Here is a 16,764-nt window from a genome sequence, read left to right on the forward strand (position 1 = left end):
CTCATGGAGAATCGAGTCAGTCTATATGGAAAAATGAATCGAAAATATGCAATAAAATCTTTTAGCGCAAAATTTCATTTTCTGAAAAATTAAATTTATAAATTACTCGGGTATGCACTTGTGCGCCTGATATATACATATGTACATTAAAAGAAGAGATTTAAGCAGACACGTATACCGAAAAGATGTTTAAACTCGATCAATTTCTCGATCCTTTTCCGATTCGATTTCATTTTTACATATGTAGAAACAAAATATTCTTGGTTGTATCACTCGTTTCAAGGCACCCTACACGAAGTATATGTATCAAGATGATTGGAAATTTTTGTGCACATTTTATTTGGTTCATCCTTGAAAATCGTTTATTATAGTCGTTCTTGTTTTATCATTATATTTGTGTTAAGAATACAGCGTCGTATTAACGTTTGACTCTGTTAACCCTCTCACGATTACGAATTATTGCGTTTCCATTACCATTGTAGTTCGCCTTTGTTACTTCTAATTTTTAGCTTCATGCTTGAAACAAATTTTTCAATTAAAAAGTGATCCAATTAACAGGTTAACTCCACTTGTAACAATATCGAACTTTGAAACGTTGAAAAAATGTTTGAGGTATAAATCTAGTAGTGTCGAGGAGCTGATGCATTAAAATTTGTCTACCGTATTATTCGTTTATGAATTGGAACTGTTCTCAGCGGCAAAACGCAAAATATCTCAATATCAAAAAGTAAGAACCACTCACTTATGTAATACAAGCAGTCGAACACTTATTTCACTACTTCGTTAACGATAATCTTAAAATGCGCACGCATCTGTTACGTAACTGGTAACATAAAAGGATAATTTCAAGTAATCGTAATATAATATTCGATGAAAGTTTGCAATGAAAAACAACGGATCTATTGTACTTTTATTATTACTTACTCTGGTCGCAATCCAGCTAGCGAATGATTCTAAATTAAATTCTTAGCAAATGTATACGATAAAAGTATTTCCTACACGGCCCTGAGGAAGAAGGTATAAAAGAATGAAACTTGGTATGTAAGTTTTAAAATAAGAAGGTGCAAAGTAAATTGTATGTCTTTGTAAGACGAACGATCATAAAGGAAAATTTTAATACGTTTCATCCGCCTTTAAAGGTACTGCTCTCAAAACTTCCTTTACGTACGTTATTGTTCCATTCACCAGGCAAACGAGGTTCCTATGTAAAAATAAAGTATTCGAAGCAAAGTTGCTTTCTTCGTTGTTCATTTCGATGCTTCTCGAATTTTATAAATGCTTCTTTTATATTTAAGCAAAATCTTCTCTACCGTTTTCTCTATTGAATGTACAGAGCGCAACAGATCGTATTCGTTCTTCCGCGAGAATGATATATTTGTTAATTAAGCGCATTGGCAAGGCGAAGGAAATGTATGGAGAATTTGTTGCGTGAAAAATACGAAATCGAATGCCTGGAGAATCGATGAGAAGAAAAGGACAAGGAAGGGGGAGGGGCTCCCAAAGAGCAGGCGCACTTACTTTCAGTTGTATGATGGTCTGCGCTGAGATATTATGCCCTTGCTCCTGAAGTCCCTAGAAGTAGGTCAACACTACGGGTAAAAACCAAATCGCTACCAGACGAAAACATAGGGGTAACGGGGGTGAGTAGGAAAACCTAAAATGGATTTTTTGGGATATCTCGTTTTCTCATTGCTCTTCCGTATCCAAGACATGCCCAGAGATATACCTAAATACTGTAACTTAAAGTAAATACCATTACCAACCAAAAACCAAATACGACAAAATGCGAGGATCGCTCTTTCAAGCGGAAGAATAAGCGCTTCGATATAAAGCAATGAAACGTATCGAGAAACGAAATACGATTTCGCGACGCACCAAATGGAAAAAGTTGTTTGTTGTATTTCGCGACCTGAATTTAAAATTATATATTTTCCGATATTAAATTCCTGCAAACTTTGCGTATGCCAATAATTCCGTGACACGTCTTATATTGCTGAAGCATTTTCTACTTTGTTCGGTGAGAGCTATAAATCGCTAAAATCTCGGGCTCTTTTCTTCATCAACCAGCGTCAAGTAACATACAGCAATCTCCGAGTAACAGCAAAACCCCATTCTTACATTCGAAACAACTTCTCCCTTGGTGGTATGTATATCTGTACGCTGTACTACCGAAGCAGTAATTCAAGAAAAAGAAACAAACGGAAGAAACAGACGCGAAACGAGGCGCTTTTCTTCCACGTAAAAGTGTCGTCGTCGCACTTTAAACCAACGAGTGAACGCTACACCGAAAGCACCGCACGAGGCAACGACTAGAAATAGGATTGCGTCTAGGAGCGAGGACAGAAAATTCGACGGAGATAGATTTCAAACGTGGCGACGAAGTACAAGGTCTGGTAAGAAGGTAGGTTCGTGGACACGGTGAGATGGGTCGAGGACGATGGAGCGAACATGGAGGAGAACGGTAGATGGAACAGTGAGAAAGAGGTAGAGAAGAAGAAACAGAAGAGGTTACAAGAAGCGGGAGTAGCGACGACGAGAAGAGATTTCTGAACCGCAACACGAGCCGTGTTGCCTTCCGAAGAGGCCGGTTACCTTCAGAGCGACGATTTCCGCATAGCCAAGCGTCCCGCCGCGGAGCGTCGTCACCGACCTCTTTAACCCTAATCCCTGTGCATTGACCCGTAGGCGGAAAGATGGTTTATATTGTTAATCTGTATCATCGAAGATCGATACGTTGACGAGAAAAAAAAAAAAAAAAAAAAGAAAGAAAGTGTACGTCACAGCTCGCGCCACGGAGCCATCGAGAGTCCTCTTTAACGATCTTCCGAATCGGGACGTTAACGACTTTCTAACGAGTATTTCTTTTAGTCAGCGATATCGATTAATTTTTGAAGAGATCGTTCGCTATAACCGCATTATATTTTTTCCTTTCTTTCGCTGCGTTACACGCTGGTATGGTTCAATAATCCGACATTTTTGGTAATCCGTTATTGCCGAAGTCCCGAGTCTGTCGGATTAACGAAACTCTCCTGTACGTGGTTATGTAATTTAAAAGTTACGAGTCGTTGGAAAAAGAGAGAGTGAGAGAGAGAGTAAGCGACTGCTGGATTTTAGTTTTAATAGATCATGGGTGAAAAATAATCACTTTGTATGCAAATAGTAATTTTGTGGGTAAATACATATGTAGGATTTAACTTTCCTGTAATCGATTTCAACTCTCTGTACTCGCGTCCTCAATTAAGATCCTTGATTTGAACTTTTCATTATTTATCGAATATCGAAATAAAAAATCCAATAAAGAGCATCGAAACATATTGCGTGGACTCTTGATCGCAACGTGGCAAATTATCAGCGAGAATCGATACGAGTCGTATTCGGCACTTTGAATCGAGAACGTAGGCTTCGGCTCTTTAATCCTCTCGTTCCTCCGTTAATCGTACAATTATAAAATTACAAATCAATCTTATTCGCAAACGATTCTTACATGTTTCTAAATCCAATAATTTATTTGTACTTGTCACATGATAGACAGAGAAATTACAGACATATTATATCTGTGGTAGTTAAATAATTTGGCGATGAAAGGGTTAGATATATAAACGTATGGCTGTATATTTGGGCGTAACCAGAAATTCTGGTAATTCGCCAGTACCGGCTGCTAAACATTACCAAATGTCAATTATAGTTAAGAACGAAGCCGTTGTTCTCGATCGTCGAGCTAACGAGAAACATCGAGATTCACTGTCCACAAATTTATGTAACATTTCTGGCGGAAATTACCTTGATGTACGAGTACGTGTAAAACGTTGTTCCAATCGAAAAACTTGCTTTCAAAAAGATTATTTTCGCGAGGTCATTCTACTTAAAATTTAATTAGCAATTAAGAAAAGTACACATAAGGAATGTCGTAAAACAGTCCACTAATACAGAAACAAGATTCAATGGATTTAATTGTATTCTTCGTAATAAGAAATGTATGCTGCAATTTTTATGTTGTCTTGATTTTTTCTCGAGTTCGACTCTGCAGAATACGGGAACAAAATAAGAAACGCGAACTTGTATTATCCGGCCATTTTACTAATTAAATACTGTGCCTTTCGCTCATTCGTTATGGACGAGACTTCATTATATTCCCGACGCAATACAAACTCACATTAATCAGAAATAGCGAAAGCAGCGGCAATGAGAATTTCTTGTTTCGTCCAAGTGGAGGATGAACATTCCCTATTTCTCACTGTTATATCTATGTGTACGATTTTAACGTTATTTAATATGGACATTCGTAAAAAGAACATCGGACACAACACAATAACGAATATCTCTTTATAAAAGCAATGCAATCTGTGTCATATGTAATCAACGATACTACAAGTCACCGACAGAAATAAACGAATATTTTCCGATTGAAACATGTCTCTTTTAGTATGCGTATCACGAGGTGTGTAAATAAATTGTGCAGTCTCTGTCGAGGAAAATACATCGTTTACCCCTTCGAATCATTTTGATCCAGGCACCGCGTATTTTTCTCATTTTCTTGCGTTAGAACTGTTACCGGTAGAAAATTTTCGCGAGATTGGTTTCTAAAGAACGGGAAACAGGCAAGGAAGATCGAAAAAGAAACGATGTACTTTCGCGTTACACGTACGTCGTTTACTAGCTGCGTAATGCGCTCTCGTGCTGTTTCTCTAGACTCTAGATAACGTAGCTAGATACCTTTACTGCGGAAAAGACGTCAAAGCCCGGACTTCCCAGTTCGCCTTTCTGTCCTTTTTCTCCGGGTCGTCCCTGAAAACGAAACATACCACATTGTATTTGATGGAAAAATAACGTCGTGCCATAGCGAGACTGGAAACAAAACCATCGTCCGTTTCCACGAGTTTCGAAAACGTTTGTTTCGAATTTAGCCAACTGACTTTTATATCGTACCACCGTGAACACTCGAACGTTGTTTCTTCGCGAAGCCACCAGCATTCGTTCATGCTTGTTTTCGTCGTTGGACGAATTATTTATTCTCAAAATAATGTACAATAACGTAAAAAGTATCGAATCGGGTAAACTTTACAGGTTCCTTTATTCGTCGTAACGAATCGTTGTTTGAAACTCAGGATTTTTTTTCACTTAAATGCGTTTAATTCTTTCACGGATAGCAAAATTGCATATAATTGCTTTTATACCAGTTATTTTTTAGGAAGAAAATGCGGCGTAATATTTTAATGGCTTTGACATTTTTCAAGCTCTGGTTTACGATATATTTGCATATAAATCGTAAATTTAACGTATGAAGCTTGTCGCGTGAAACGGGTTAATTAAGAGTTCCCATTTAATTGGCCTTTTGTGCAAAAAAAATTTACTTTCACACCGTGAAATTTGAATTGTGGAGATCCGTACTTCAATTAGAAGAGCGTATTCAGCTAATTCATAATAGCGTGATCTACTTTCCTTCGAGTTTCTTAAGCTCCGTGTTATTATTTATTAATAAACAAACGCGTAAAAGTAATTTAAGTACTCGAATAATATTTATCACGTTTAAGGAAGTTTGTCGATTAAAAGGTAAATCGGGCTAAAGAAAGAATAAAAGCAGCGAGTATCGCGACTAAAAGTTTTTTAGCGGTATCCACTGCCGTAGTGGTCGCGGAGGTAACTTCTAATAATATTAACCCACTATTTTATGGTTTCTTCAAACAATTGCTTCGTATTCTAGATTTGAGGAAATCGATCGACTGTGACTGTCTAAAGAAACAGACCGCGCGGCGAACAAAGACGACGTATATCCAAAGTCCATTTTAAGGAGTTTAAGTTTAAGAAACCGATATCGACGAAACTCGAAGTAACGTTTCGCTTCTCGGCAACAACTGCAATTTGAGAGATATCGCTGTCGGGTATTCTGAATAAAATTTCGGATAATGGTTGATTCACCGCGATGCATTAAGAATGCTTTCGAGTCGAACGCGACCGGGCAGCATCGTACGTAAGAGACCAGTTCTCCTGTGTAAGCCGATCGAAATTCTTTCAACCAGACCACCATCGACAGAACAAATATCGCGTGATATTTGCAATGCACTCATACCCTCCTACCTTTCATCCTCGTTTTCCTCTTTTCCTATCTATGCGTGCCTGTACATCCGTTCGTATTACCCGCCTACCAATTCGCGTTTCACTCGTTTCGTTTGCTCTACGACAAAATGCACGTATAACACGTGTTTCGTATTGTTTTTGGAATGAGACGTTTCAAGTATTTACGATTACATGCCACGTATACGTCACGTTTCGAGAAACAACGATATTCTAACGCGTCTTACTATTAACAATTAACCCAAAACTCTTTGGTCTTTGATTCGATGAAATTTCTATTGGCCTTTTAATCGAACGAACATAGTAGAAAGTTTACTAGCAAATGCATTCAATTCAATTCAGAATTTAAAATCTATATTTCTTAATAACAAAAAAAATCTGTTTCCTTTCCCTATCAATTACGAAAATATCTTTGGCAGTATTTTAATTTAGAACTTCAGTTATTGGAATTTGTTTTACACGCGCATACGAATTAATGTATTCGCGAATAATCTTTCAATGTAGTACATTTTTCTCCCGTTCACGTTCCACGTATCAAACCGATTATTTGTTTTTCCGAAATTCCAGTGCGACCAGTTTAGTACACGTTTCAACATATTTGCAATTGCGAGCAATGTCGTTTCTCCTTTTTCCCGAATGCAAATTCGTTCCATAACTGAATTTTAATATTATTAATCAAGTCCGATATTCCAACAATTCTGCCCGAATACATAATTTATTTCTTCCTGTCGTTGTTCTTAAAAATACGCTTCCCGAAATAACGTCCAGTGTAACGATTTGGATTAGAAGATGCACGTTACACCTTATAGGTACAATGCTCTCGTATCAAGTTGCTATTCACGTTAGAATTCGAATCGGGAATAATTTATTCATCTGTACACATATTTGTATCGAATCACCTAATAATAAACAGCGCGATTTAATCCGCAATTATATCCGCAATATGTATAATTAACACAGAGTGTGTTACTCCTGCTGCCAATTATTGGCTATTAACGTCTCTTAGTTTAACCGCCGATAATTCTACTATCTTCTCTTTCCATGTATAATCTATTATCTCGCTAACTGTAAATTCACTTACTCGAAGGTATGCTAGGTACATAATTATCACGTTATCGTACTGTAATTTTCTCCATAGCGAAAGAAACGTATTTACCGAGTCTACATTCTTACATAGGATCCAATTAAGGAAAATACAAATATTGTATCTGCAATTCATTAACATTTATCGTGTTATCCGATTTGAATAAAATAATATTTGATCGATATTTAAATACACAATGATAAATTAACATTTGTGCAGTAACGTTGAACGCTTTTGCATATTGTATGTATTATTTTATATATTTTTGCACGTACTCGTGTATGCATATACACTCTGTATTCTACTGCTCTTAAGTTATGTTAATTAGATCAAACCCAATAAAAAAATCATCTACTGCAAAGGCTACGCTAAAATAAGTAGGTTATTCGTGCACTTACCGGCTCACCTTTTGGTCCATCTAACCCAATAGGTCCCTGAAAGAACACGCTAGTAAGTTCGAATAGTCGATCGAATGGTAAAGAAAGATGAAAAATCAAAAGGCTGCGGGCACCTTTCGAAAAATAAAATCATTCCTTGCGATATAATGTACGTATGCGAGCATACGACAGATAGAAGGAACATCGAGTGTTGTAGAACATCGAAATGCTTTCAGATACGACGTTTATTTTACGACACCTAAGATTACACATATCTATTAAAATGATATTATACCGGCACATTTCGATGTGCTTCTATAGGGATATAGGGAACGTAATTTCAATTTACAAATATAATAATTTTATAATTCTCATTTAGAAGATACAGGAAACCGCGTTTTATCGTTCCTTTATCATCGTATTCATATCCGTGTCGACGATACACGTCGTCACTTTTCACATAACGAACTGACATTCCAAAAATCGCGTACCTCTGTATTTTATTTTTGGTTTACTTCAAACAAACTGCTATTTTTTCACACAGAACTTTTACTTCAGTCGACGTTACGGCGAAACGTCATATCTGAAAGCAAATGTCAAACTTCAATTTCACGATCAGTATATGTATGGGCGTAAAAAATTGAGACTGTGGAGAAAAGTGTAAAAAAGGGTATTGCTCAAAAATTTAGGAAAAAAGCGCAAATTTAACGAACAAAAGATCACATAGATGAGAGAGAGAGAGAGAGAGAGAGAGAGAGAGAGAGAAAGATAAACAAAAAGGCTACATGAAACACATTAATTCAAAATATGATTTAGTCGGTGTTACGTGCATACGTGAAAGACGGTAAATGGAGTATACAAAAGGCGACACGAAAGAGAGAGAGAAAGAGCGAAAGAGAAAAAGAAAAAAAAAGAAAGCAGACAGACAAAGTGATAGAAGAATGGAAAGAAAATAAAAAATAATATACCGGAAAACCGTTCTTGCCCGGCGTCCCGGCCACACCCTGTAAGAAGGGGTATAAAAAATTAAAAACTCGTTTACAGGGGACAAGGGTTAAGTGCTCTCGCGTTCATGCAAAAAGCAATTTATTCCGCTGACCAATCGTGTCCGCGGTTATCGTGATGTACATAATGTTAAGGGCCATACTACACCGATAATTATTCCAACCAATTAGATATTCTCATGGCGGCCAACTACCACACGAGTATGTACTTTGGTTATCAAAACTTCGGCCGATCGCGGGTCAACTTCGGTGACACGTTTGCTATACCGGTCTTTCGTGCAACGATCAATAACTTCATCCACACGATGAAACATAACACTTCGAGTGAATTTCGTTTAAACTGATTTTTCTCCATTGCTCCAACGATCCTCGACGTTATCCGCTAATAAATAGTTGCAGCAATTTAAAAAAAAAAAAAAACAGAAACAACCTTCTTCTTTTCGAACTGAATATATCTTCTCACTCGTGGACTAGTCGTTCTTTCTTGGATCTTTAATCTTCGGCTGATCTTTTTTTCCTATCGATACAACGACGACTCTCTCGACGAGTGGTAAAATATTAGTGAAATATATCTTTGTCACGTGCTGCATATTTATTGAAACTGCAAAAATTGGAAATAAAAATTCTGTCGCTGCGAGAATATTTTTCTAAACGATTGCTCGCTGACAAAAATAACCGCCGAATATTTGGCGATCTTGATGAAAAGCGACATTTATTATCCAACTTTTTCAACTTTACGATGTTCAAAACCTTTAATATAATTAAACGTCGAGTGTCGCGTTCCTTTGTAACAGGAACGAAGGATGCGTACGTTCGTCGAAAAATACTTTCGTACATACAGCGTGTGCCAGCAGTTATGAATTCGAGGAGACTACGAATATGTATCGTTAGCAAACTACGTCATGCTTTTCCGCTGCACTCTAAAAACACGCACACTCCACGTGCGATCACGACGGGTGCGCTACGGGAAAATAAGGACAAAAAAAGGGGATCGAAGCAAACGGAGGAACGGATCTACTCACCTGCGGGCCTGGTTCCCCGGGGTCACCTTTTTTCCCTTTTTTCCCCCTTTTTCCAGGAGGACCTGGCTCACCGGGAGGACCTATAACAGGAACAAACAATAAATCGATACCTCGCGACGCACTTGAACGAAAAAGCAGCAGGGCGAGGACAGGAGGGTAGAAATGAGTTTTCGGCGCTGCGAGCGAAACGTGGTCCCGTGAAAGACCCGACAACGACGGTGACCACGTTAACGACGGCCGCGCAAAGACCCAAAGGGGGATAAAAAGGCAGGCCGTCTCTCTTCCCGATCGAACTCGAAACGAAGTTACTTGCCCACTCGACGTCCCGCGTTAAGGATATTTTCGAAAATTCTCGTCAACGTGTCGTACACGGTTATGCAACACGCAATCAATCGATCCTCGGGGCTACGTGCGCAATTTCGACCAACGTTTTAGGTTTCTGTCGCTGCGTCTGTCGGGTAATAAGGTTTTCCGTAACCGCATTCCCGCGTAAAGCGTTCCATAATGCGTGATAGATACAGTGTCGCTGGGAAATTCTATATACCGGATTTCCATCGTTTTTCCATTATAACGTACTATAGTACGGAAATCGTTTTCTTTTCGTTACTTTCCTCGCCGTTTACCTCGCTACTTTGTTACTTCGATAAATAGTTCTTTTATTTACAATACGAAAAACTTTAAGCGCTAATTACAGATAAAACTACGGCGAGTTAAAATAGCGAAAATCCAACATTCTTTACGATTATCGATGCGATTGAATCTCAAAACGGTAAAACGGGAAAACAGCGAGAAACGTGGCCGATCGGGAATTCAACTTTTATTTATCTTCTCTATTAGGAGAACGTCGTATGCGTTATCCTAATTTCCGACAGGAAGCAGGGAACATTCTCTCGTGGAATAATCGAATTCACGTATATTCTCGGACTGGGTTCCACTAGCTCGGACATTTGCTCAAAATCGGAACGTTTTGCTCTTCTTTCGTTCGTCGATTTGCACGTGATGGCTGATGATATTCCGAACACGAGCACGAAGAAAACGAAACGGAACGAACGCAACGGGGTTGGGCATGAGAACAAAAACAAAAGGGGGAGAATAGGGTGGAGGTTGGAACGAACGATATTAGTCGGGCGTGAACTAACTTTTCGTAAAGTTTTTTACAATCCAGGACACGAATATAAATCTCCACGCCAGCTGACGAGAACCAGAGATGAAATAAGAAACGTGCTAACAAGGAAAGTTCGAGGGTCGATATCGGCAGATATTGAGGAAACTTGAAAATAATTCCCCGGCGAGGTCGAGATCTACGAAAAAAGACTTGCCAAACATTTTCTCCCAGCAACACAGTTTTATCGCGCTGTAAATATAATATATAAATAGATTTTATGTAAAAACGACAGTAACAACGTTGATCCGAGTCATATATCGAGTTGTGATTCGTAGGAAGTCAATAAATTTTGCAAAAACCTCCTGGTTTTTCAAAACGGTAATTATCATACTACGACATTTTAGCGATTTTTATATTATCGGATCGAAGAATTGTTTTTATTAGTTTTCGATGATCGTGGTATTGAAATGGTAAATTATATAAGTGGCAAAAAATAAAGTGCGGCTTTCGTAGCGGGAAAGAACGTAAATTCTAGCTGCCATTTATTCTCCCTCTAAATCTGTAGAGGTTGCGAGAGTCAATAGCATTCAAATGATAAATGCCGCAAATAAAAAAATTAAGAGAAACGCGATTTGCAGTTCTATCGGAAATCTTCGTTTCTGACACATACGTCGTTTACCATTTCAACCCTTTAATTAATATCTACGCGTCGCGTTGGTATGAAATCACTCTCTAATCCCAGTTAAGCTGGCTAAAAAACAGCCGTGTATCATAGCTGCTACGTTCGCTCGGATTTATTTCTCACCAGCAGCTGTTCGTGCTTTTATCATCGTTATTCCCGACAAGTACAACCTTTAAGTATTTCCTTCTTTCCTCTCTCTCTCTCTCTCTCTCCCTCTAAAAGAAAAAAACACGAGAACAAGAAAAAGGAAGAAGTAAAAAGAGAAAAGAAAATAAAGGCAAAGGAAGAAGCTAAAAAGGGAGATGATATGTCGGCGCGCGGAACACATCCACCTATCATAGGATTATCATCAACGCAGAGAGGGCAATGAAGACATCTGTTTGATACTCTCTGCTATTACGAACACGGTAGAGCAACGGGAGAAACAAGACCGCGAAAGCGCAAGACGACAGGGATTTTAAGCTAGGGAATAGCAGAGGGTGCAGCAAGGACAAAAAGATGGAGTAAGTAGCTTCTGACGCAGATGACACAACTAAGAGAATCAAGGCAATCGATCGCTGTACTCGAAGAGAAACGAACTAAGCTAAACTAATTGAAAGAGATTAAAAAAGAAGAACATAAAAGGTGCGATCGTACATCAACTATTTTTCTTCCTTTTCTCTATATATGCCGTTTGCGATGCTTGTTCCCATTCCCTTTCTCAAACGTTCCTTTACCTATGTATCTCGGCTCTGGCTGGTTCTTGATGTAGCCAGAAGTTTTCTTCTCCTTAGAGTTCTCGTCAAACCACAAATGACGAGCAGAATCACAAAGTGTACTCTCCGTGAATTCCGGCAAGTAACGAGGAAAGTTGTACGAAAAAGGGGGGCAGTCAAGGGGAACAGCCTCGATCGTTCTTCTCCTCTATGTACATATATGTATGTATGTATATTAGTAGTACTCCAAGTTTCTCCGTTCTCCGTGTGCGCGCTTTTGTGCGACTACTATTTCCGGTTTAAAGATCGTGCTTTACGAAGAAGACGGATCGGTCTCCGCGGTCCAAGTGGGACGAGTAGTATGTCCGGAGCAGTAGTCCGAGTCTACGGGGGATACTAGAAGGAAAAACATAGTCGAGTCGAGTGAGTCAGAGGAGGACGAAAAGGAGGAAGAAACCTTGTAGTCTAGACACGACGAAAATACTCGTCCCGCTTGGAGGTGTGCAATAAAACTGCGCTTTGCACCTCCGTTTTGCTCGGCTGGGACGGTTGTTCCCGTAGGAACGTTTCTCGCGGTAGGGGAACTCGGCCGACCCCTTGGTGAAAGTCTTTCGCGCGAATAAGAACGAGATTAACGCGACGCTTTGGCAACGTTCCGAGGGCAAGGGACTAAGGCGAGCAGGCAGTCGCTCCACCAACTTAACGACACTTCGTTTTCGTTTACAGAATAGCTTCAGGCGACCGGAAAATGAGCGACCGATACAAAGAACCTTTTACGGCCAGATATCCGACCATGCTTTTGGCAAACGAACGGTCTTGCATATTGATCGTTACTCACTTACCACGAAATTAGCCTTATTTCCTTATTACTCGTCTCTCGGACTCACCGATCTCTTTTACGACTGGCTACCGCCTTTACGTTTGCCTTACGTTATGTCCGATATTTCCAATACGAAATTCAACTAGTAATTACGTATTATATCTCAAGTCGTACGAACGAGAGAGAAACAGCATCCTGTCGCTTTCCCTCTCGTATCTGTTTTCGCATTAAGTGGTTTTTCACATTTCAGAGAACAACGATATTTTTAAATGTAAAGCGTGCAGTTCAATTTTCAAAATACAAAAAGGTAATCCACAACACGGATGATCCGATTTCGGCGAATTGAGATTCTGCTACAGTGCATTCTATAACTCTAACGAGTATTCGATGCGAAATTGAATAGAAATGTTTATTTCATAAAGTAACGGTATTCAAGTTTCTAAAGCGTTATAGCTCGTTCTATGCGTGATTATAATTAGAAGAACGTGATTTGTGAAATAATTTCCTCGTTAGCGATATTATATTCTATAGCTTAATTTGATGCGGTACTTTCGCTTCTACGTCGCGATAGATCTTTGAAATAAATTATTTTTCCGTTTTTTAGCTCTCAACCGACATCTTCGCACTTTGACAATTTTTACAATCGACCAAATTCCAGTAGGCTTTTACAGCGAAAATTTCTCAACCAAAGGTGTTCCGTTGAAAAGAAACAAAAATTACAAATGTTTGTAAATTTATTTACAGAGTATACGGGAATATAAATATTCGTCTCTGTGGTTAAATTTACGACTTTGACGAGAGTTTATTGCAGAATTGTGTTTTTCCACTAAAATAGCGTAATATTCGTTTTATCATGGAGAAAGAAAAGTTGGAAAAATCTATAGAGCAAACAGAATCGTATTTCACGTTTGCTTCAAAATTGTCCCGGAAGTGCAACTGCCGTTTTTCATTGAACGAATCGATAGTCTAGCATTTCTGTTTAATATATCGTCAGACGAATATTTGTTGTCTAATTGCAGTTTTACGCGTCCGCGTTCATTGAGATTTGATAAATATCGTACTTTATTAAACTACCTGCGAAATATACCAGAGTTTTATATATTACCTTTTATTCGTTTCCAATATGTTTAATTAAAATTATACTACTCGTCAAACTGTAACTCATTCCTGAAATTCTTGTAATTGATCATTTTAACGGTGATAATACATCCTCAATGAACGTGCAATATTTATCGGATACTGATTGAATACTTACAATATAACTAAGTGATTAATGGCTAAATCGATTGGATATTCATAAAATGGCTAAATGATTAACGATTAACCCGATTAATATTTGAGAGAGAGAGAGAGAAAGAGAGAGAAAAAGAGAGAGAATATTTGAGAATATTTAAAAATATATAGAAAGTGTTTCGTGAGTATTGTTATTTATCCTGTGGATACCGTATGAATCTCCAAGCGTTTATAAATACGTATAATGATAGTACACAACGTGTGTTAATATTTGGAAGCAAACAGGTTTTTCTATTAATGTTTAACTTCACAGTAGAAATTTTTCATTGGAACGAAATTTTATTTAACGCTCGAGTAAACCAACTCCTGTCGATCGAATCAACTTATTTGAACGTAACTTCCTATTACATAAACTTCGATTACATACAATATGAACTATCTGTCTCTCGACGAACGACAGGAAAAATACACTTCTACCAAACCTACAATTTTCTTCGACGAAAGATTTTATCGCCCGTACCCCATCTTGTCGCCAATTTGTCTTGTTCAATGATTCCAAACTATCGACGGATCTCTTGTCCAGGACTCGTACATGTACCTTGCCTTACATGAATGAAAACAGGACGAAACTGAGAATCACTGAAGCCGATAGTCCGAGAGGCAAACGGAGTGCACGAAAGCAAACGGAGGGATGGCAAAAGGTAAGACGGGGCAAAGGAAAGCGGAGCGGAAGGCAAGGTAGAAGCTGAGGACCTCACATGTTGCGGCCGCGGGCCAGTACGGTTATACCAGGCCCAGCTCCGATTCCCGCCCCGGTAGTTTCCCATGATTGAGATACGTAATCGGTATTCCCTGACGTATCTTCCATGCTCACCGTTCTCAACGGTGTTTCATGCTCCCGCACAGAGACGATGCTCCTTTCTTTCCCTTCCTGTCACTATCTCTCTCTCTCCCTTCTTTTCAATTCCCGTTCGTTCGTGCACGCACGCTTGCTGCCAGTCCCTTTCTCTAAATCACGCTTGCGTTCTGACACGAATATGCCTACGACGAAAGGGAACCACCGGTTATGGAAGGACGTAAGTGATTCGCAAGCCTTCTCGAGATCGTGTCGATACCTTTCAATTTCGAACTTTCCGAGCGTTCTTTAAATAGTTAGTCAAGCGGATTTAACGCATATTTTTATTTGGTAGGCATGTTCGTGACGGTGCATGACGCTAGAGTTAAGTTAGCGAACTGTTAAAATTAACCGCGAGATGGAGTCGAATGTCAGTGTGTCGAACCTGTATTTGATAAATGAGAGGCTAGTCTAAGTATATATTGTCGTAAACACATGTACGAGTCGAGGTTGATGAAGTTACGTTAAATTAATCATTGATCCGATAACGCGTGAAATAAAAACTGTAGGTATAGCGCGTTAACTTTCGTCTAATAAAGATAAAATTTTTAATTTCGTTCGACGATCGAATAGTTAGGTTGTGATCGTTTCTTTTTTTTTTTTTTTATAAATGTTCTAATACACGTAAGGATGTGTATTATCAGATAAAGTACCAACCGTGTGGAAATACACATTGCCTTTAAATTCGCTGTAATTCTAATCGTTTCTCGAATTTCATTACGAAGAAGAAGGTAGCAACTTCCCGAACGATCCAATAAAATCGCTAATACTTAAATCCTCCTCTTCCTTTTGACCCAATAAAGCGCAATCGACTTCGATCCTTCTTTAACCCTTTCAGCTTCGAGTTCTTTTTAGTCCAGGATCGAAACCACTCTGGACCAAGTACTTACATGCTTTCCCACTTCCGATACGTATTATATCGATCGTGTATCAAATTCCTACGCCTAGACATCTCTGGAAACGTTAAAAATTAAAATCGTTCGGAACGTTTTATCGTAGCGCGACGGGTGTATTTACGAATCTCAAAGGCCAAACGCTTTGGAACATTTCGATGTCGGTGTCACGAGATATTCGAAACGCGGGATGATTCTATTTCATCATGTAGATAAGTGTCTAAGAAAGCATGGAATGCCTATTCGTTATGCGCCGCTTCGGAACTAACAACTTTCCAGGCCTTGCGGGAGAAAGTTTGATTAGGAATTTCACAGATACAGAGACTTGACGTGCATCAGCATGATTATATTCATATTGTCATTGTATAGTTATTAACGTAATTATACTTGGAAATTTTATACTTGGAATAGAGCTTCTTTAATATCGAGAGTTTGACCTTCCGATAAGAGCCAGTGTATTTAAGAGATACTTGTTAAAATACCTATTAAAAGTATTAAGTCGCATAAAAAGTCGTGTATGCGCGCGTAACAGGCATCGACAGCTTCTTCGAATTTTACAAGTCTAAATTTAGAGGATATAGGAAACTTTTACTCGCAAAAGTACACAAAGCACGAAACTAAAGCCACGAAACTTTTATCTGCGCCTAATACCTTGATACCCGAGTCAATCTACGCGTATATCGAATCCCAGTTCAACTTGATTCGTTCTTTTTTTTCAAGCTACTTGTACACCTTTACATAACGCGCGACAAGAAAGTTGCAGATAGGCGCGCCATCGCGTACTCGATATCACCTGCTGCTACCGCTTCTCTGGCACGGACGTCCGCCGTATAATATGTCCATTAAGCGGTTTATCGAAGGAAGATATAAGAACACTTGGGG

At 38.8% G+C, this 16,764-nt stretch overlaps 1 protein-coding gene across 21 annotated transcripts in view; it reads right to left on the reverse strand.

The window, feature by feature from the left end:
• The window catches only part of LOC126924014 (collagen alpha chain CG42342), a 118,242-nt gene that overhangs the window by 25,363 nt on the left and 76,115 nt on the right, over positions 1–16,764 (reverse strand). For 11 of the 21 annotated variants that reach the window (XM_050738032.1, XM_050738037.1, XM_050738030.1 and 8 more), the window contains exons 2-7: positions 9,560–9,639; positions 8,502–8,537; positions 7,555–7,590; positions 4,712–4,785; positions 2,593–2,677; positions 1,519–1,572 (exon numbers count right to left, since the gene is read on the reverse strand). In XM_050738032.1, the coding sequence (XP_050593989.1) occupies positions 1,519–1,572; positions 2,593–2,677; positions 4,712–4,785; positions 7,555–7,590; positions 8,502–8,537; positions 9,560–9,639 (365 nt within the window). The remainder of the gene's footprint in view (positions 1–1,518; positions 1,573–2,592; positions 2,678–4,711; positions 4,786–7,554; positions 7,591–8,501; positions 8,538–9,559; positions 9,640–16,764) is intronic. The other 10 variants (XM_050738036.1, XM_050738026.1, XM_050738018.1 and 7 more) reach the window with 9 other exon arrangements.

This window comes from Bombus affinis, chromosome 14, assembly GCF_024516045.1.
Source record: "Bombus affinis isolate iyBomAffi1 chromosome 14, iyBomAffi1.2, whole genome shotgun sequence".
NCBI lineage: Eukaryota > Metazoa > Arthropoda > Insecta > Hymenoptera > Apidae > Bombus > Bombus affinis.